At 41.4% G+C, this 21,902-nt stretch overlaps 1 protein-coding gene and 1 long non-coding RNA gene across 4 annotated transcripts in view; one reads left to right on the top strand and one right to left on the bottom strand.

Annotated features, from left to right (window-relative positions):
- The window catches only part of helb (helicase (DNA) B), a 57,271-nt gene that overhangs the window by 7,515 nt on the left and 27,854 nt on the right, over positions 1-21,902 (bottom strand). For all 3 annotated transcript variants that reach the window (XM_063057785.1, XM_063057786.1, XM_063057784.1), the window contains one exon: positions 21,011-21,161. In XM_063057785.1, the coding sequence (XP_062913855.1) occupies positions 21,011-21,161 (151 nt within the window). The remainder of the gene's footprint in view (positions 1-21,010; positions 21,162-21,902) is intronic.
- Positions 14,644-21,902, top strand: part of LOC134351526 (uncharacterized) — a 29,870-nt gene continuing 22,611 nt past the window's right edge. The window contains exon 1 of the long non-coding RNA XR_010019166.1: positions 14,644-14,734. This is a non-coding gene — a long non-coding RNA (uncharacterized LOC134351526). The remainder of the gene's footprint in view (positions 14,735-21,902) is intronic.

The raw sequence follows: 21,902 nt of genomic DNA, 5'->3' as shown, positions 1-21,902 counted from the left end.
CTTTGACTTAATTACTGACCATGTATTCTCCTCACTTCCAACAAATATCCTGTGGGGCGGAGGCCAGTGGAGGCTCCAAATTTCTTCTCATCTCTGTCCAGAATGCTCAGCTTATACTTTGAGACATTGGCAAGTGGTTCCAGACAACGCAGCCAGGGAAGACAACAATCCTGCCTCTATACTGTCAATCCCAAAAGAATTTTTTTTGTATTTCTGTGTATTCCCTCGTTCTTATGAAGTCAGCTTAATTTCTCCTCACACAACAAAACTGGCAATCCTGCTATCAATCTGTTAAACTTTGGTTGCAATGCCCCCATTTTAAATCTATCCTGCCCTAGGTAGGGAAACCTGATCTATGCACAATACTCTAGATGCAGTCTTACCAAGGTGTCTTTATTCTTGTACTTAAATCCTTAACCTTGTCTTTTTAATCCCCTACAGATTCTGCAATTAATTTAGAGTGAATTGCATACAAAGGCATTCAGATCCCTTTGAAAATCAAAAGACCTTGATTTTCAGTTTGAGCTACTAAATTTTAATTAATTCCCCTTCCCCTTATTGCTTAGTATTTGAGAAAATGTGTTGAATATATAAGGGTCAGCTACAGAATGAGTTATAACATTAGTGGAAGAGAGCATTAATAGTTGACCTGATAAAGACCACATTGTTGATCAAGTAAGCAGTAAAGTTAAAAGAATGCTGCAATCAGGTGAGCAAGAAAAGACAGGAATGCTAGAGTTTGTAATTCTCTTGTTGCTTGGAAGATGAGTGGAAACACTAGAGAAATTAAAGAAACCATTGATTCTTTTGTTGGCTAGTTTCTGGTGGTAATCTACCATGTTACAGTAGATGAGTATGGAATTCCTTTGGAAATTATAGATATAGTGTCTGTAAAAAGTATTCAACCAACCCCCTTGGAAGTTTTTGTCTTTTATTGTTTTACAGCATTGAAATCACATTGGATTTAATTTAGCTTTTTTACACTCATCAGTAGAAAAAGACACTTTCATGTCAAGGTGAAAGCAAATTGGTCTAAATTAATTACAAATATAAAACACAATTTAACTGATTGCATAATTACTCACCCCCTTCAAGTCAGAATTTAGTTGATGCACCTCTGGCAGCAATTACAGCTTTGAGTCTGTGTGGATAGGTCTCTATCAGCTTTGCATATCTGGACACTGCAATTTTTCCTCATTCTTTTTACAAAACTGCTCAAGCTCTGTCATATTTCATGGGTATCATGAGTGAACAGCCCTTTTAAAGTCTAGCTACAAATTCTCAATTGGATTGTGATCTGGACTCTGAACTGGCCACTGAAGGACATTAACTTTGTTGTTTTTAAGCCATTCAATGTTGCTTTGGCTTTATTCTTGGGGTCATTGTCTTGCTGGAAAACAAATCTTCTCACAAGTCACAGTTCTCTCGCATCAGGTTTTCCTCCAGGATTTCGCTGTATTTTGCTGCATTCATTTTACCCTCTACCTTCAAAAGCTTTCCAGGGCCTGCTGCAGTGAAGCATCCCCACAGCGTGATGCAGCTACCACCATGCTTCAGAGTTGAGATTGTGTGTTTTGATGATGTGCCAAACACAGCTATTAGTCTAATGGTCAAAAAGCTCAACTTTGGTTTCATCAGACCATAAAACCTTCTTCCAGCTGACTTTGGTCTCCCATGTCTTCTGGCAAACTCTAGCTGAGATTTCATGTGAGTTTTTTTTCAACAATGGCTTTCTCTTTGCCACTCTCCCATAAAGCTGCAACTGGTGAAACAACACACATAAAAAATGCCGGTGAACGCAGCAGGCCAGGCAGCATCTATAGGAAGAGGTACAGTCAACGTTTCGGGCCGAGACCCTTCATCAGAACTAACTGAAAGAAGAGACAGAAAGAGATTTGAAAGTGGGAGGGGGAGGGGGAGATCCAAAATGATAGGAGAAGACAGGAGGGGGAGCGATGGAGCCAAGAGCTGGAAAATTGATTGGCAAACAGGATATGAGAGGATCATGGGACAGGAGGCCTAGGGAGAAAAAAAGGGGAGGGGAGCCCAGAGGATGGGCAAGGAGTTATAGTGAGAGGGACAGAGGGAGAAAAAGAGAATGGATGAATGAATGAATAAACAAATAAATAAATAAATAAGGGATGGGGTACGAAGGGGAGGTGGGGCATTAATGGAAGTTAGAGAAGTCAATGTTCATGCCATCAGGTTGGAGGCTACCCAGACGGAATATAAGGTGTTGTTCCTCCAACCTGAGTGTGGCTTCATCTTTACAGTAGAGGCCATGGATAGTCATATCCGAATGGGAATGGAACGTGGAATTAAAATGTGTGGCCACCGGGAGATCCTGCTTTCTCTGGCGGACAGAGCATAGGTGTTCAGCGAAACGGTCTCCCAGCCTGTGTCGGGTCTCGCCAATATATATAGAAGGCCGCATCGGGAGCACCAGACACAGTGTATCACCCCAGCCGACTCACAGGTGGAGTGTTGCCTCATCTGGAGGGACTATCTGGGGCCCTGAATGGTGTTGAGGGAGGAAGTGTAAGGGCATGTGTAGCACTTGTTCCGCTTACAAGGATAAGTGCTGGGAGGGAGATTGGTGGGAAGGGATGGGGGGGACGAATGGACAAGGGAGTCGCGTAGGGAGCGATCCCTGCGGAAAGCAGAAAGAGGTGGGGGGAGGGAAAGATGTGCTTAGTGGACCCAGAGGCTGGTGAGGTGGTAGGTGAGGACAAGGGGAACCCTATTCCTAGTGGGGTGGTGGGAGGATGGGGTGAGAGCAGATGTGCGTGAAATGGGAGAGATGCAACCGAAGGTAAACCCGGATTGATGATTCCCTTCATAGAGAAGCTGCTTAGAGAGAACCTTGATATACCGGCCGCAAAAGACCTATAGATAGAAAGGGCTCACCGAGTGTTCGCACCACAGCCTCCGGCAGGCGCCCAGCCCAGATCGATTCTGGTCAGATTTCTCAGTTACAGAACGAAGGAAGAGGTGCTTAAAAGGGCATGGCAATATAAAGGTTTCATGTGGAACAACTGTAAAATCAGTTTAGACCACGACTACACACCGGGAATTCTTGCTAGACGGAAGGAATATACGGAAACACGGAGAGTCCTGAAGGAAAACAACATCAGATTCCAGACCCTGTATCCAGCTCGGCTGAGAGTCTTTTACGACGAAGGGACAAAAACTTACGCTACGGTGGAGGAGGCAACGTCGGACCTGGCGGACCGGGGACTACCTATTAAAGTTATCACCCAACCGGAGTTGCTACTGGAGAGGTTTCGGCAGAAGTCGTGGCAGTTAGTGGGGCGAGGACGCTCCACACGAACCAGAGTGTCAAACTACAAGGAAAAGCTGCAAATATTCAGACGCGAATGTACAGAGAATACAGATTAATTAAGAGAAATGACTGAAAAGAGTAAATCGGACTTAAAGGTAAAATGAAAACTGGTAACTGAAAATAAACTAGACGGAATAACTTAAATGATAGCAATATGGTCGAGACATAAATAAGAGAAAATTCTCTATGATTATTCAAACTGCTGAGGGCCCTCTAACACAGGATGAAGATAGAGGTTATCCCTCTGGACTGAGGCGGGTCGGTGCTCAGGCTTCACTGTGGGAAGTCAGGAAAAATTTTCAAATGTTACATGTTCAAAAATGTCTAGGGTGTGGTTATATGTCTTGGTTTACTGTTGAGAAGGGATTGCTTACTGTTTGGTTAGAAAAGGAGAGTGTTTTTTTTTCTACTAGAGAAAAATGCAAACTGAATTGGTAAAAATAATTTTCTATGATGTTAATGGGGTTTTAAATCCAATTAAAAGAAATAAGATTATGTCTAAATTGAAAAAAGAGAGGGCACAAATAGCTTTCCTCCAGGAAACACATATGAGCCAATCTGAACATGGAAAATTAAAAAGAATGGCTTAAGCATGTATTTTATTCATCATTTAAACTGAGTCACAAAAGAGTAGCTATCTACTTTAATATCAAGTACTCTTAATTATGAACATATTTCAAAGACTAAAGACAAAGAAGGACGGTTTGTAAAAATCACAGGAAGAATGGAAGGTACAGAAATAACATTGCTGAATGTTTATGCTCCTCCAGGTTGTGAATGGTCATTTTATAGACACATTTTTGACCTAATGGTCAGTTCTCAAGGGGTAGTAATTTGTGGAGGGGATTTTAATATTAGATTAAATCCTGTATTAGATTCTTCAAGAATAGTTACTCAGAATAAACCTCTGACTTGGAAAATAAATTCATTGATGGAGGAGTTGGGAATTATAGATGTCTGGAGGGAATTACACCCTACTAGTAAAGATTATACACATTACTCTTTCCCTCATTCAGCCTATTCAAGGATAGACTATTTCTTTATCTTTAATACAGATAGACTCAGGATAAAAAACTGTAATATTGCAACAATTGATCTGTCGGATCATAGCCCAGTCTCTATGTCTCTAATCCTGGAAAGGAAAATGAGGAAAACACTATGGAGGCTAAACTCACATATACTCAATAACCCGAAAGTAATGGAGAGATTAAGGAGAGAAATCAAAGAATATCTAGACCTTAATGACACGGGAGAAACATCACCGGTGATCTTATGGGATACATTGAAAGCTGTACTGAGAGGGGAAATTATTTCCATTACCGCTCACATGAAAAAAATCAATGCACAAAAATTAGCAGACCTTCAAGGAAAATTAAAACAACTTCAAGTTGTAGATAGCAACAAAAGTAATTCAAATCGAAAACAGGAAATTAGGAAATTGCAAAGTGAAATTGACGATATTTATACGTTGGAAACTCAAAGAAATTTTCTTTACCCGAGACAAAAGAATTATGAAGTAGGAGGTAAATCAGCTATATTATTAGCATATAAATTACGAAAACAACAAGCAGACAATACAATTCATAAAATAAAGAATCCAAAGACAAAGCTTGTGGAGAGTACAATAGGGAAAATTCAAGAGAGTTTTGAAACATATTATCGAGAGCTGTACTCCCAGCCCCGGGCCCCCAATGAGCCCTATATAGACAGTGTATTGAATTTTTTAGATCTACCTAAACTTACAGATTTACAAAATAAAAGTTTATTAGAACCAGTAACTGTCAAAGAACTGAACGTGGCCATCTCTAGGTTAAAGGCTGGAAAGTCCCCGGGTTCTGATGGGTTTACCTCAGAGTGGTACAAGTCCCTGAAGACACAGTTAGCCCCATTACTACTTAACACCTTTAATTGGATCTTGCAGAGAGGAGAAACTCCACCTTCCTGGAGAGAAGCGATTATTTCAGTTATTTCTAAAGAGGGTAAAGATAAACTAGAATGTGGCAATTATCAGCCAATTAGTGTTCTTAATTTAGATTACAAACTATTTACATCTATATTAGCGCGCAGATTGGAAAAGCTTTTACCTGGTCTAATCCACTTAGACCAGACTGGATTTATTCAACAAAGACAAACACAGGACAACATAAGGAGAACTCTGCACATATTAGAACAGGGTAATAAGAACGAGACAGAGACAATGGTAGTAGGATTGGACACTGAGAAAGCTTTTGATTCGGTTAGTTGGGCATTCCTATACAGAGTGTTAGGAAGATTCGGCTTTCAAGAAAAGTTTATTAAAGTAATTCAGACTCTATATGACAGCCCTACAGCCCGAATTAAGTTAAATGGGGACCTCTCTGACTCCTTCATCTCAGAGAGAGGCACTAGACAGGGATGCCCAATTTCTCCTCTCCTTTTTGCGCTATATATTGAACCGCTTGCCCAACTAATAAGACAAAGCAAAATCTTAAAAGGTATCAAGGTGGCAGGGATTGAACAGAAAGTGGCGTTATTCGCAGATGATGTTTTGGTCTATCTGAGTGAACCAGAAAAATAATTTATAGGATTGTTTACACTGTTGGATGACTTTGGGAAAATATCAGGTTATAAAATAAATGTAAAGAAAACGCAGGTTACGTCCCTAAATTATACACCATCCAAAAAATTGCAGGATACATACGATCTTAAGTGGGAAGCTAAATCATTAAAATATTTAGGAATAACCCTGCTGAAGGATCTTTCAACACTGTCACAGGTAAATTATGGGCCACTAATCTCAGAGATAAAAGCAGATATGCATAGATGGAATCTTATCCCCTTTTTAAGTTTAAATTCAAGGATAAATACTATAAAAATGAATATTCTTCCTCGGTTATTGTATCTTTTCCGTACTTTACCGGTGGAGGTGGATGATAATCAACTCAGGGAATGGGACAAATGGATTTCCCACTTCATTTGGCAAGGAAAGAAACCTAGAATTCGATATAACACCTTACAGTTAGGGAAGGAAGGAGGAGGTATGATTCTTCCTTGCCTGAGAAATTATTTTTATGCCTCACAGATAACCCCTCTGTTATATTGGTGTAATAGGGAATATAAGGCTAGATGAAAGGAAATAGAATTTGGATTAGTTGACAGTTTTCCTCTACAGGCCTCAATAGCTGACAAAGGATTGATGGCCCAGTTGGAAAAATTTAATAATGCTTGGATAAATCTTACATTAAAAGTATGGCAGAAGGTGGTTAATTCATGTGGAATTAATAACATGTTAAAACTCTTTAGATGGTGTGCATATGATACCGAATTCCTCCCCAACAGAGGAGATGAAAGATTTGAGCTATGGATAAAGAAAGGTCTTACATCCTACCTCTCATTTATAGATAAAAGAGTATTACAAAGTTTCCAAATCCTGCAGGACAAACATGGCCTAGAACACAATGACTTTTTTTAGGTACCTTCAAGTACGAAACTATGTTAACCAGAGTTGTAGATATACAGACCTATCAACAGTAGAATTAGAATTTTTCAAGATTCTGAATTCGGCTTGCAGTTCAATACCTAGTAAATCAGTTTCTCGATTATATAATGCACTCTCCCATGCTAAAAATGTAAATACACTGTATATTAAAGAGAAGTGGGAGGAAGAAGCGGGGTTGGTACTTTCAGAGGAGGCTTGGGGGAAAATCTGCAGCTTTCAATGGTCCTCGACTAATTCTTTGACTTGGAGAGAACATTGTTGGAAAAACATTATAAGATACTTCAAGACTCCATATCAGGAAAAATATAAAGATACAAACGTGACGTGTTGGAGAAGGTGCGGCTCCAAGGAGGCAAATCATTTTCATATTTTCTGGGATTGCCCTAAATTAAGTACATATTGGGAAGGTATTCATAGAACATTAGTTAAGGTACTTAGGTCCCAGATACCTCTGAACTTTGAGACGCTCTATTTGGGGCATGTATTGTTTCTTGAACAGAAGGAAGATATAAAGTTGCTGCAGGCCCTCTTAGTGGCAAGTAAGAAATCAATCACTAGAAAGTGGCTAAATCCAATACCACCTACATTAGAAGATTGGCACGAAATTATCTTGGAAATATTTAAAATGGAAAAGTTGACTTACTCCCTGAGAATTCAAAAAGAAAAATTTTATCAAATCTGGAATAAATGGATTGAATATATAACCCCAATGCGAGCAGACTTTAGATGACTCTCCTAATGATTTATACTGCTCTTCTCATCAACACAGTAATATTGCTAACATAAGCACCCCTAGTCTAAATGTCTTTTTTTTTGTTTTCTTTTGGGAAATAGAGAATTAACACAAGTAAAGGGAAAGATTTGGGAAAGGAATAAAAAATGAAAAAATTAAGTAAATAAGTACATAGGGATTGGATAATTATGTCTGCGGGCAGGAGCAAGCATGAACAAATTAGGATATAAACACCTACAATGGTTGTTACATAGGCTTACATACAACATTTTGGACCAGTGGAAATGGTCCAGAAGAGTTATATGGAAACTATTATTACTATTTTTCTTAACAACTAATGCCATTACTTAGCCTAATAGATTAAAATTACCACAGTACATAATTATCTATTTAAGTGTCTAATTTCCTTTTATATCATCTCAATGTGTACTTAAGAATGTATAAATAATTATAGTTTTATACATATAAAAAAATGGAAAAGGTTATATGTGTGAAAAAAGTACATGATATTTGTGAATTCCTTGTCCAAATAAAAATAAAATTTAAAAAAAAATGGGAGAGATGCATTTGAGAGCAGAGTTGATGGTGGAGGAAGGGAAGCCCCTTTCTTTAAAAAAAAGGAGCACATCTCCTTCGTGCTGAAATGAAAAGCCTCATTCTGAGAGCAGATGCAGCGGAGACAGAGGAATTGCGAGAAGGGGATGGCATTTTTGCAAGAGACGGTGGGAAGAGGAATAGTCCAGGTAGCTGTGAGAGTCCGTAGGCTTATAGTAGACATCAGTAGATAAGCTGTCTCCAGAGATAGAGACAGAAAGAGCAAGAAAGGGGAGGGAGGTGTCGGAAATGGACTAGGTAAACTTGAGGGCAGGGTGAAAGTTGGAGGCAAAGCTAATGAAGTCAATGAGCTCAGCATGCGTGCAGGAAGCAGCGCCAATGCAGTCATCAAAGTAGCGAAGGAAAAGTGGGGGAGAGATACCAATAAAGGCTTGGAACATGGATTGTTCCACAAAGCCAACAAAAGGCAGGCATAGCTGGGACCCGTACGGGTGCCCATGGCTACACCTTTTGTTTGGAGGAAGTGGGAGGAGCCAAAGGAGAAGTTATTAAGAGTAAGCACTAATTCCGCTAGATGGAGGAGAGTGGTGGTAGAGAGGAACTGGTTAGGTCTGGAATCTAAAAAGAAGCGGAGAGCTTTGAGACCTTCCTGGTGAAGCACCTGGGCAACAGTTGTTGTATGCGCAGTCACTCCCATCTCAGCCACTGAAGTTTGTAACTCCTCCAGAGTTGTCATAGGTCTCTTGGTGGCCTCCCTCACTAGTCCCCTTCTTGCACAGTCACTCAGTTTTTGAGAACAGCCTGCTCTAGGCAGATTTACAGCTGTGCCATGTTCTTTCCATTTCTTGATGATTGACTTAACTGTACTCCAAGGGATATTCAGTGACTGGAAATTTTCTTATATCCATCTCTTGATTTGTGCTTTTCAATAACCCTTTTTTGCAGAGTTGTTTGCAGTGTTTTTTTTTTGTCTTCATGGCGTTGTTTTTGCCGGAATACTGTCTCATCAGCAGTTGGGAGCTTCCAGATACAGGTGTATTTTTGCTGCAATCAATCGAGACACCTTGACTGCACATGGTGATCTCCATTTACCTAATTACGTGACTTCTCAAACCAAATGGCTGCATCAGTGATGATTTGTTGTGTCATATTAAAAATATTTATGCAATCAATTATTTTGTGCTTTATATTTGTAATTTAGATCACTTTGTAGAGATCTGTTTTCATTTTAACACAAAGGTGTCTTTTTCTGTTGATCAATGTCAAAAAAGGCCAAATTAAACCCACTGTGATTCAATGTGTAAAACAATAAAACATGAAACCTTCCAAGGGGGATGAATAATTTTTAATAGGCACTGTATGTTGTTTCCTGGAACAGATAGTTAGAGTCATCGAACACTACAGCACAGACACAGGCCCTTTAGTCCATCGAGTCCATGCCCAACTATTAATCTGCCTAGTCCCATCGACCTGGACCCAGACCAAATCCTTCATACCTTTCAATCCATGTATCTATGCAAATTTCTCTTAAAATGTTGAAACTGAACCTGAATCTACCACTTCCACAGCTTGTTCCACACTCTCACCATCCTGTGTGAAGAGGTTACCATTCATGTTCTACTTAAATATTTTACCTTTCACCCTTAACCCATGACCTCTAGTTCTAGTCTCACCCAATCTCAGTGGCAAAAGCCTGCTTGTATTTACCCTATATATACCCCTTAATTTTGTATTCCTCCATTAAATCTCCCCTTTTTCTCCTATGCTCTAGGGAATTATGGCCTAACCTATTCAACATTTCCCTATCACTTAGGTCCTCAAGTCCTGGCAACATCCTTGTAAATTTTCTCTGCCCTCTTTCAATCTTCTTGATATCTTTCCTGTAGGTAGTGAACAAAAATGCACACAATACCCCATATTAGGCCTTACCAAAGTCTTATACAACTTCAACGTGCAACACCTCAGATTTGTCTGCACCAAATTGCATCTGCTATTTTTCAACCCATTTTCCAGCTGGTCCAGTTTTGATAGCCTGCCTCACAGTCCAACTATGCCAATCTTGGTGTCATCTACAAATCTGCTGGTCCAGTTTACTACATTATCATCCAAATCACTGATAGAGGTGACAAACAGCAATGGACCCAGTACCACTTGTCACAGGTCTCCAATCAGAGTGCAACAATTTACCACCACTCTCTGGCTTCTCCTGCAAAACTAATGTCTAATTAAATTTACAATCTCATCCTGAATGCCAAGTGACTGAACCTTCTTGACCAACCTCTATGAACCCGCCATGCAGGACCTAGTCAAATACCTTGCTAAAGTCCATGTAGACAACATCCACTGCTATGCCTTCGTCAATTTTCCAAACCATATAAGATTGGTTAGACATGACCTACCACACACAAAGCAATGTTGACTATCCTAATCAGTCCCTGTCTATCCATATACTTATATATCCAGTCCATAAAACCGTAAGACATAGGAACAGAATTAGGCCACTTGGCCCATCGAGTCTGCTCCGCCATTCCATCAAGGCTGATTTATTATCCCTCTCAACCCATTCTCCTGCCTTCTTCCCGTAAACTTTGATGCCCTAACCAACCAAGAATCTATCAACCTCTGCTTTAGATATACTCAAAGACATGGCCTCCACAGCCATCTGTGGCAATGAATTCCAGATTCACCACCTTCTGGCTAAAGAATTGCTTCTAATCCCTGTTCTAAATGGATGTCCCTCTATTCTGAGCCTGTGCCCTCTGATCCTAAACTCACCCACTATAAGAAACATCTTCTCCACATCCACTCTGTCTAGGCTGTTCAATATTTGATAGGTTTCAATAAGTTCCTCCTCCCCCCACCATTCTTCCAAACTCCAATGACTAAAGGACCAGAGCTATCAAATGGTTCTCATACATTAACCCTTTCATTCGTGGAACCATTCTCATGAAAATCCTCTAGACCCTCTCCAATACCACCACATATTTTCTTAGAAGCCCAAAACTGCTCACAATACTCCCAGTGCAGTCTGAGCAATGCCTTATAAAATCTCAGCATCACAGTCTCACTCTTATATTCTAGTCATCTCAAAATGAATGCTAATATCACATCTGCCTTCCTTACCACCAACTCAACCTGCAAGTTAACCTTTAGGGAATCCTGAACAAGGACCCCCAAATCCCTTTGCATCTCAGATTTTTGAATTTTCTCCATTTAGAAAATAGTATACACCTTTACTTCTTCTACCTACATGCATGACCATCCCCTACACAATATTCCATCTGCCACTTCTTTACTCATTCTCCCAATCTGTCCAAGTCCTTTTGCAGACTCTCTGCTTCCTCAACACTACCTGCCCTCCATCTTTCTTTGTATTGTCTGCAAACTTGGCCACAAAGCCATCAATTCCATCATCCAAATTGTGGACGTATAACATGAAAGGAACTGTTCCCAATATTGACCCCTGTGGATACCATTTTTCACCGCCAGCCAACCAAAATAGGCCCCCTTTATTCCGGCTCTTTGTCTCCTGCTAATCAGCTACTGCTTTACCCATGCTGGTACCTTTCCTGTAATACATTAGGCTCTTATCTTATTAAGCAGCCTCATGTATGGCACCTTGTCAAAGGTCTTCTGAAAATCCAAGTTAATGATTCTGGAACCATTCCAAAATCTAGTGATTCTTGAAAGATCATTACTAATCCCTCCACAATATCTTCAGCCACACCCTTCAAATCCCTGGTGTGTACACCATCTGGTCCAGGTGACTTATCAACTTTCAGACTTTTCAGTTTCCCCAAGAACCTCCTCTTTAGTAAAGGTAACTTGACACACTTCATGGCCCCATGACACCTGGGACTTCCACCATACTGCTAGTGTCTTCCACAGTGAAGACTGAGGCAAGATACTTATTCAGTTCATCTGCCATTTCCTTGTCCCCCATTATTACTCCTCCAGCATCATTTTCCAGCAGTCTGATATCCACTCTCACTTCCCTTTTATGTACTAGGAGAATCTTTTGGTATCCTCTTTAATATCATTGGCTAGCTTAATTTCATATTCCATGTTTACCTTCTTATTGACTTCTTTAGTTGCTTTCTGTGAGCTTTTAACAGCTCACCAGTCCTCTAACTTCCCACTAATTTTTGCTCTATTATATGCAAGCTCTTTGGCTTTTATGTTGGCTTTGACTTCCCTCGTTAGCCATGGATGTGTCATAAATCAATTTTTTTCTGGTAGGCAGTCAGTGAGCGGAGTGCCACAGGGGTCGGTGCAGGCCCCACCACTGTTCGTGATATACATTTATGATTTGTAAAGGGCCTCAGAGTGTAGCGTATCTGCGTTTGCTGCTGGCACTCAGTTAAATGGAAAAACAAATAGTGCAGAGGATGTGGAGAGTCTACAGAGAAACATAGATAGGTTAAATGAGTGGGCAACGGTCTGGCAGATAGAGTTCAATGCTGGTAAGTACAAGGTCATCCACTTTGGAAGGAAAACTGGAAGATCGGATTTTTTAAATTGTGAAAGACTGCAGCTCGCTGTTGTGCAGAGGGACTTGGGGTGCTTGTGCATGATTTGCAAAAGGTGGGTTTGTAGGTGCAACAAGTTATCAAGGCAGTAAATGGAATGCAGCCTTCCTCAATAGACAAATTCAACTTAAGAGCAGGGAGATCACACTGCAACTATACAGGGTTCTGGTGAGGCACTACCTGGTGTTCAGTTCTGGTCTCCTTACTTGAGAAAAGATATACTGGCCTTGGAGGCAGTATATAGAGGTTCACCAGGTTGATTCTGGAGATGGTGGTGGGGGGGGTGTGTGTGTGGAAATTAGCCTCTGAGAAGAAATTGAGCCTACTGGGTTTATACTCGCTGGAATTTAGAAGAATGATGGGGGATCTTATAGTAAAGTACAATATTATGAAAGGGATAGTTAAAGAAGAGGCAGGAAAGTTGTTTCCACTGGTCAAGGTGACCAGAACTAGAAGAAATAGCATCAAAGTTCAGAGGAATAGATTTAGGAAGGAGATAAGAATTTTTTCCAGACAGGAGTAAATCTGTGGAATCATCCGTCTAGGGAAGTAGTAGAAGCTAATCCATTACACTCAGACCCTGCAGAACGCTAACCTGCATAGCACTGATTTACAATGTGGTTATTCAATTCTTTATTGAATATTTTTTTACTGAAAAAATTCATTCTAAAGAACACTTAAAACTTCTCACAAGCGGCCACCATTACAGTAAACATTCAATCATCCAATGAGAGCACTTTATGTACGCTCTGAGCCACCCATAGCTAATCAGAGATTAGTAATGCTCTGCCTTCCCCGTGTGTAAATGTTCTTACTCCCTTGCCAATTTATTCCATCTTTTTCACCCATAATATCTGGAAAACGGCCTGCAACTTCCAGTGAGAGTAGTACGTCGAACATGTCTAGGAAAAGCATTAGCATGGATGTGATACGGCGTTTTAGAATCCGGTGAGTGTCAGGTTGATGTTGGCACCACTTTGAAGTTGGCTATATCGACAATCAGAACAATTATATAAAAAAAATTCAGACAAGATAAAAACTTCTGCAATGATGACCTTAAAGTTATCATCAACAAAGGTGACTTGTTCAAGGAGCCATTGTTTGAAAAGAATGGAAAATAGGCTAAATATATGGGTGGATGACACAACACAACAAAACATGCCCCAAAACCAGCTTATAATAATGGAAAAGGCAAGGAGCATCTTCAATTATATTCAAGAAGATGATATGTCAATAATATTCACAGCCAGCGGACGTTGGTTTGATAGATATAAACAGCGCAGTAACCTCCATATCATACATATCTCTGGTGAAGCAGCTAGTGCAGACAGCAAGAGCTTTAATAGTGAACAGCTTCAAGAATTGAAAGAGCAACGCATCCTGGGTGAATCTGAGGACACGGATGGAAAAGAGGAAACACCAGCAAGAAACCTCACCGCAAAATTCCTCAGCACTAGCATCACCACAATCACACAAACCATGGACCAGTTCATTGATAATGACCCTGACTGGGAGCAAAGCAATAAGGCAAAGAGAGGTGCTCTTGTCATGATTTCCTGCTACCGTGAACTGCTTCATGAGAGGAAACTTTAAAAAAAAAGGCAGTCGAATCTCGATGCTTACTTGAAGATGAAGCTAAAGTTAGAGGAGGTCTTTGGAGGAGCCAGTTCCCTCTTCTAAGATGTAACCACCACCCACTTCCCTTCCCTGCTGCTGCGATTTGTTGCTGCTCCACTGATGTATAGGTTAGGCCTGTTTGTGTGTTTGCTACTCCATGGATTACTGTGTATACATAAATTAACTTTAATGCCCTGGTTCATATTTTTACTGTTTTGCTGTATGCACCTGTACTTCATTTTGACAGTTCTGTAAGAGCAGTCTGTTCTGATTTCATGCTTGTTTGGGTTACTGTTGAAGATAAGAGATGAGGAGAAATGTGTTCCATCCAATTAGGATGGTCGAATTAAGGGGAGGTTTCTCTGGTGAGGCACACTAAGGTTGGGCTTGGGGCTTTTGTTCGAGAGGCGATGGAGAGAGAAGACGCTGGGGAGAACCGGTCGTAGCATACGTAATGGTGGGAGACCCGTTTGTTCGAGGTGGGTTGCGAGGAACGTTCAGAGGGTGGTGTGTGCTTTCAGATTGACTGAGGGCCCAGCACATGAGTGGCAGAGAAGTTCACAATGAGCTCCAACTTGTGCACAGTTGACTGTTTAATTAGAATGGTGTGACATGGCTCAGTGTGCTGGACTTGAGGAGTGCGTACTAACAGATACCCACGAATGAGGCTGATAAAGAGAGGACTTATCTGAAGTATGTGTCTGATAATGAGAAGGGAGCTGAAAAAGGCTTATGAATTAGCTGAGGTCTTGGCTGCCAAGGAGAACCAAGGAAATCAGGGTGTTTCATAACATATCATATATCTTGAGTTTGATTTCTTTTTAAATCAGGCACACAAGTCCATTTACGTAATGTTATAATGACCCCGCATAGCTCTGATTTACATAGCGCTCCACTTCCGGGAAATGCATCCTCAGTGTTAAACAGGTTCTGAGTGTGAATAGATTTAAGATTTTTCAACAGCAGGGGAATTAAGGGTTATGAGGAAAAGGCAGAGACAGGTGAAGCTGAGTCCATAGCCAGATCAGTGATAATCTTATTGAATGGTGGGGCAGGCTCCATGGCCCAGATAGCCTATTCTACTCCTATTTCTTATGTTCTTATGAACCTGTACAATGCTGTACTGTTCCATGTTCTATGTTCCTTCTGCGTGCAGGTATTCCCAGAGTTCTGTTGGAGGTGCTCTTGCATTCAGTCATGTTGACAATGAAAGAGTTATTTGCACAGTACATTTACCATTCAGCGTTGTATTTGGCGGTTAGTTGTTGGAGAAACCAAGGCAAATAACCATAGTGTACAGTTTGTAAATGTATGTCTGTGGGGAACTGGGAGTAGGTGTAACGACAGAATTAACAAAGATACATCGAAAACCTACAGCACAATACAGGCCCTTCGGCCCACAATGCTGTGCCAAACATATACTTACTTTAGAAATTACCTAGGGTTACCCATAGCCCTCTATTTTGCTAAACTCCATGTACCTATCCAGGAGCATCTTAAAAGAGCCTATTGTATCTGCCTCCACCATTGTCACTGGCAGCCCATTCCACGCACTCACCACTCTCTGTGTAATAAAACTTACCCCTGACATCTCCTCTGTACCTATTTCCAAGCACCTTAAAACTGTGCCCTCTCGTGCTAGCCATTTCAGTCCTGGGAAAAAGCCTCTGACTATCCACACGATCAATGCCTCTCATAATCTTGTACACCTCTGTCAGGTCACCTCTCATCCTCTGTTGCTCCAAGGAGAAAAGGCCAAGTTCACTCAACCTATTCTCATAAGGCATGCTCCCCAATCCAGGCAACATCCTTGTAAATCTCCTCTGCACCTTTTCTATAGTTTCCACATCCTTCCTGTAGTGAGGTGACCAGAAGTGAGCACAGTACTCCAAGTGGGGTCTGACCAGGGTCCTATATAGCTGCAACATTTAATTGGAGTAAAGGGAAATATGAGGCTATCAGGCAGGAACTCGGAAGCATAAATTGGAAACAGATGTTAGGGAAACCTACGGAAGAAATGTGGCAAATGTTCAGAATATATGCGTGGGGTTCTGAGCAGGTACGTTCCAATGAGAAAGGGAAAGGAGGGTAGGATACAAAATCCGTGGTGTACAAAGGCTGTTGTAAATCTAGATAAGAAGAAATGAAGAGCTTACGAAAGGTTCAAAAAACTAGATAATGATAGGGATCTAGAAGATTATAAGGCTAGCGGGAAGGAGCTTAAGAATGAAATTAGGAGAGCCAGACGGAGCCATGAGAAGGCCTTGGCAGACAGGATTAAGGAAAACCTCAAGGCATTCTACAAGTATGTGAAGAGCAAGAGGGTAAGACATCAGAGAATAGGACCAATCAAGTGTGACAGTGGAAAAGTGTGTATGAAACCGGAGGAAATAGCGGAGGTACTTAATGAATACTTTGCTTCAGTGGTGGTGGTGGTGGCAGGAGCATCCGTTAGTCTCGCGAGACCATGGATCTGCGCCTGGAAGCTTTCCAGGGTGCAGGCCTGGGCAAGGTTTTGTAGAAGACCGGCAGTTGCCCAAGCAGCAAGTCTCACCTCTCCACGCCGATTTATCCAAGGGAAGGGCAAGGACTGATACAACTTGGCACCGGTGTCGTCACAGGAGTTGCCAGAATGAGGTTGAAGGCAGCGTTGGACTGCCTTAGGGACTCCAGCTCCAGATTTGTCCTCAGGGTTTACTCCCGAGGCCTCTCCCATGAGTGGATATGGCCGCAAGGCAGCGGAGATTTGAAATCAGAGTTTTCCCTCTCTTAGATGGACTGCCTTCCCAGGCTAACGAGTTTGCTTCAGTATTCACTACAGAAAAGGATCTTGGCTATTGTAGGGATGACTTGCAGTGGACTGAAAAGCTTGAGTACAACGAGATCTAGGTGTCCTTGTTCGTCAGTCACTGAAAGTAAGCATGCAGGTACAGCAGGCAGTGAAGAAAGCTAATGGCATGTTGGCCTTCATAACAAGGGGAGTTGAGTATAGGAGCAAAGAGGTCCTTCTGCAGTTGTACAGGGCCCTGGTGAGACCACACCTGGAGTATTGTGTACAGTCTTGGTCTCCAAATTTGAGGAAGGACATTCTAGCTATTGAGGGAGTGCAGCATAGATTCACGAGGTTAATTCCCGGGATGGCGGGACTGTCATATGTTGAAAGATTGGAGCAAGTGGGCTTGTATACACTGGAATTTAGAAGGATGAGAGGGGATCTGATTGAAACATATAAGATTATTAAGGGATTGGACACGCTAGAGGCAGGAAACATGTTCCCGATGTTGGGGGAGTCCAGAACCAGAGGCCACAGTTTAAGAATAAGGGGTAGACCATTTAGAATGGAATTGAGGGAAAACTTTTTCACACAGAGAGTTATGGTTCTGTGGAATGCTCTGGATTCCTTCAAGAAAGAGTTAGATAGAGCTCTTAAAGATAGCGGAGTCAAGGGATATGGGGAGAAGGCAGGAAAAGGGTACTGATAGTGGATGATCAGCTATGATCACAGTGGATGACTGTGCTGGCTCAAAGGGCTGAATGGCCTGCTCCTGCACCTATTGTCTATTGAGCATGTAGTTATTAAGGAAAAGGATGTGCTGGAGCTTTTGGAAAGCATCAAGTTGGATAAGTCACTGGGACCGGACGAGATGTACCCCCAGGCTACTGTGGAAAGCGAGGGAGGAGATTACTGAGCCTCTGGCAATGATCTTCGCATCATCAATGAGGACGGTAGAGGTTCCAGAGGATTGGAGGGTTGCAGATGTTGTTCCCTTATTCAAGAAAGGGAGTAGGGATAGCCCAGGAAATTATAGACCAGAGAGTCTTACTTCAGTGGTTGTTAAGTTGATGGAGAAGATCCTGAGAGGCAGGATTTATGAAGATTTGGAGAGGCATAATATGATTAGGAATAGTCAGCATGGCTTTGTCAAAGGCAGGTTGTGCCTTACGAGCCTGACTGAATTTTTTGAGGATGTGACTGAACACATTGATGAAAGTAGAGTTGTAGATGTAGTGTATATGGAGTTTAGCAAGGCATTTGACAAGGTACCCCATGCAATGCTTATTGAGAAAGTAAGGAGGCATGGGATCCAAGGGGACATTACTTTGTGGATCCAGAACTGGCTTGCCCACAGAAGGCAAAGAGTGTTTGTAGACGGGTGATATTCTGCATGGAGGCCAGTGACCAGTGGTGTGCCTCAGGGATCTGTTCTGGGACACCTACTCTTTGTGATTTTTATAACTGACCTGAATGAGGAAGCAGAGAGATGGGTTAGTAAATTTGCTGATGACACAAAGGTTGGGGGTGTTGTGATAGTGTGGAGGGCTGTCAACGGTTACAACGGGACACTGTTAGGATGCAAAACTGGGCTGAGAAGTGGCAGATGGAGTACAACCCAGATAAGTGTGAGGTGGTTCATTTTGATAGCTCAAATATGATGGCAGAGAATAGCATTAATGGTAATACTCTAGGCAGTGTGGAGGATCAGAGGGATCTTGAGATCTGAGTCCATAGGACAGTCAAAGCTGCTACGCAGTTTGACTCTGTGGTTAAGAAGGCATACGGTGCATTGGCCTTCATCAATCGTGGGATTGAGTTTAAGAGCCGAAAGGTAATGTTGCAGATATATAGGACCCTGGTCAGACCCCACTTGGAGTACTGTGCTCACTTCTGGTCACCTCACTACAGGAAGGACGTGGAAACCATAGAAAGGGTGCAGAGGAGATTTACAAGGTGTTGCCTGGATTGGGGAGCATACTTATGAGAATAGGTTGAGTGAACTCGGCCTTTTCTCCTTGGAGTGACGGAGGATGAGAGGTGACCTGATAGAGGTGTACAAGATAATGAGAGGTATTGATCGTATGGATAGTCAGAGGCTTTTCCCCAGGGCTGAAATGGCTAGCACAAGAGGGCATAGTTTCAAGGTGCTTGGAAATAGGTACAGAGGAGATGTCAGGGGTAAGTTGTTGTTTTTTTTTTTAAACACAGAGAGTGGTGAGTGTGGAATGGGCTGCCGGTGGCGGTGGTGGAGGCGGAAACGATAATAATGTCTTTTAAGAGACTCCTGGATGGCTACATGGAGCTTAGAAAAATAGAGGGCTATGGGTAAAGCCTAGGTAGTTCTAAGGTAGGGACATGTTCAGCACAGCTTTGTGGGCCGAAGGGCCTATATTGTGCTGTAGGTTTTCTATGTTTCTAACATTACCTCTCGGCTTTTAAAGTCAATCCCATGGTTGACGAAGGTTGATAAAGAAACAGCATCTGCAACCCTCCAATCCTCCGGAACCTCTCCTGTCCCCATTGATGATGCAAAGATCATTGCAAAATTAATGTTTCAGATGATTGAGAGGATGTTAATCGGACAGGATAGTTTTGAAGTTAAAGTGCTATTATATCTGCACTCATCCAAGGAAAGTTTTGTTTCTTGCACTTGATGGAAAAAGTTACCAAGACTTGAGTATTAGGAGGTGGGCCACTCAATGTAGGACACCATGTTTCTGACAAGCCCTCAGAGCTACAGCTAGTTCAAGTCATGATTCTGATTAATCATGATATCCTCCCAGAAACTAACGGTAGAGGACTCGGAGACGGTAATGACTTTGAATTTCAGGGATAAGTGGCAAGTTAATATATTATTGAAGATGGTCATTGCCTGGACTTGCGGTATGAATGTTACTTTCCACATCAGCCCAATCCTGAATGTTGTCTAGGTCTTTCTATACTTGGACATAAACTGCTTAATTCCTGAGGAACTGAGAACAGAATTGAACATCATGTGATTATTGAACATCCCCACATCAGGCTTTATAATGGAAACAATGTTATTGATGACACAGCTAAAAATGGTTGATGCTAGGATTCTCCTGAGAGGCAAGTGTCTTGGTGACTTGAGATGGGAATGATAGACCTTCAGCAATCACAACCATCTTGTGCAGGATATGACTCCAACCAGTAAAGTATTTTCCCCTTGATACACATAAGGTTTCTTCTTGTTCTACTCCATTAAGTAGTTTCAATGTCAAGGCTTGTCATGCTCACCTCTGAAACTCAGTTAATTGGTCCATATTGGATTATGGATGTGGTGAATACTGAAACTTAAACTGGGCATTGATGAGATGGTGCACTGCTCCTTGATGGCATTGTCAATGCTGCTGATCAAGAGCGGGCTGATGAAGTTTATCCTTCAGTTTGTGAGCCAGATAGATCCGGGTAATGTTCTGCACCAAATCCTCAAGAGCTTTTTCCACTGAGGTGGGGTGAGACCACAATTAAGAGATCATGGTTTAAAGATGAAAGATGAATGCTTAAGGGGAACACGAGGGGGGGCTTCCACTCTGTAGGTGGTGAGAGTGTGGAATGAACTGCTTGTGGATATAGTGGATGCAGGTTCGATTTCAACATTTAAGAAAGTTTTGGATGGAAAAGCTCTGGAGAGCTATGGTTCAGATGCAGGTCGATGGAACTAGGCAGATCAATAGTTTGGCATAGACTAGATGGGCCAAAGGGCCTGCTGTCCAGTTCTACGACTCTATAACTATGGGAATAGCCATAGGACGGGGAACTAAAGATGGGATGCAGGATGTTCTTTTAATTTAGAACACTTTTATAATGTCGCTTGTAAAAAATTCTTTAGTTAAGTAAATAGAGTATACCAAAAGTGAATTCTCAATCCCAGTTCATTGCAACCATCGAGCTTTTGTTCCAATAACAAATGCTATTGGAAAGATGCACTTCAATTTTAAAAAGTTTAAGGTTTTACCTCAATGATAAAAAAGATTTCTCCATTACATAAGCGAACTTGTTTCTTCTCCAACTTTGATGTTGATTCTTCAGTCAAATCCATGACGTATCCATTCCTCGTACAGCACACTTTATCTCCAACTCGGAAGTCACTCTTTCTTTTATGATCTCTTAAGTAAAAAAATGAAAATTATAAAACTTCAAATTGGCATATCGTTTCACATTAAGATCAGAATGTGACGATACTGCAATAACGATTACTTCAGTGGAATTTCATTACTATATCAGGAGCACCATTAATGGAGTAATATTGACAATAGAGTGTCAGGTTCTTAAGCACAGCACGAAGAGTGTCATCACACTAAGCACAAGGTAAAACTGGGATTTACAATTGGTGCACAGCTCAGCAAAATGTTAGTCAACACCCTCATTTATAATTGAAGCACGCTAGCAGAGGATGGTAAAACCTTAACCCCATAATCCTTCATACCCAGAAATCTACTTAACTTTGTCTTGAATGCATCCTGTAATTAAATCAGGTTAGTCCTCTTGAGTATAAAATTTCAAAAATTACTCTCCTCTGACTTCTCTCCCTTGCCTTTTATCTTCTCATTAGCCATGACTCAATCACTATTTCTGTTGAGGTTTTGTGTGTTAATTTACAATATCTTTCAAATTCGTTCAAGAGATGTGCACTTTGTAGGCTGAACCAACATTTAATTGCCTATCCCCAATTGCCCTTGTGAGTTACATAGCAGAGAAACAGGCCCTTCATCCCAACACATCCATGTTGACAATAGTGACTTCCTGAGCTGGTTCCATTTGGCTGCATTGGGGCCATATCTGTCAAAATCTTTCTTACTCAGTTCAAATGTCTTGTAAGCATTATTATTGTACCTGTCTCTACCACC

Source organism: Mobula hypostoma, chromosome 9, assembly GCF_963921235.1.
Source record: "Mobula hypostoma chromosome 9, sMobHyp1.1, whole genome shotgun sequence".
Taxonomy (NCBI): domain Eukaryota; kingdom Metazoa; phylum Chordata; class Chondrichthyes; order Myliobatiformes; family Myliobatidae; genus Mobula; species Mobula hypostoma.
Note: the sequence above shows the minus strand (reverse complement) of the source record. Positions and strands in the feature narration are given on the sequence as shown.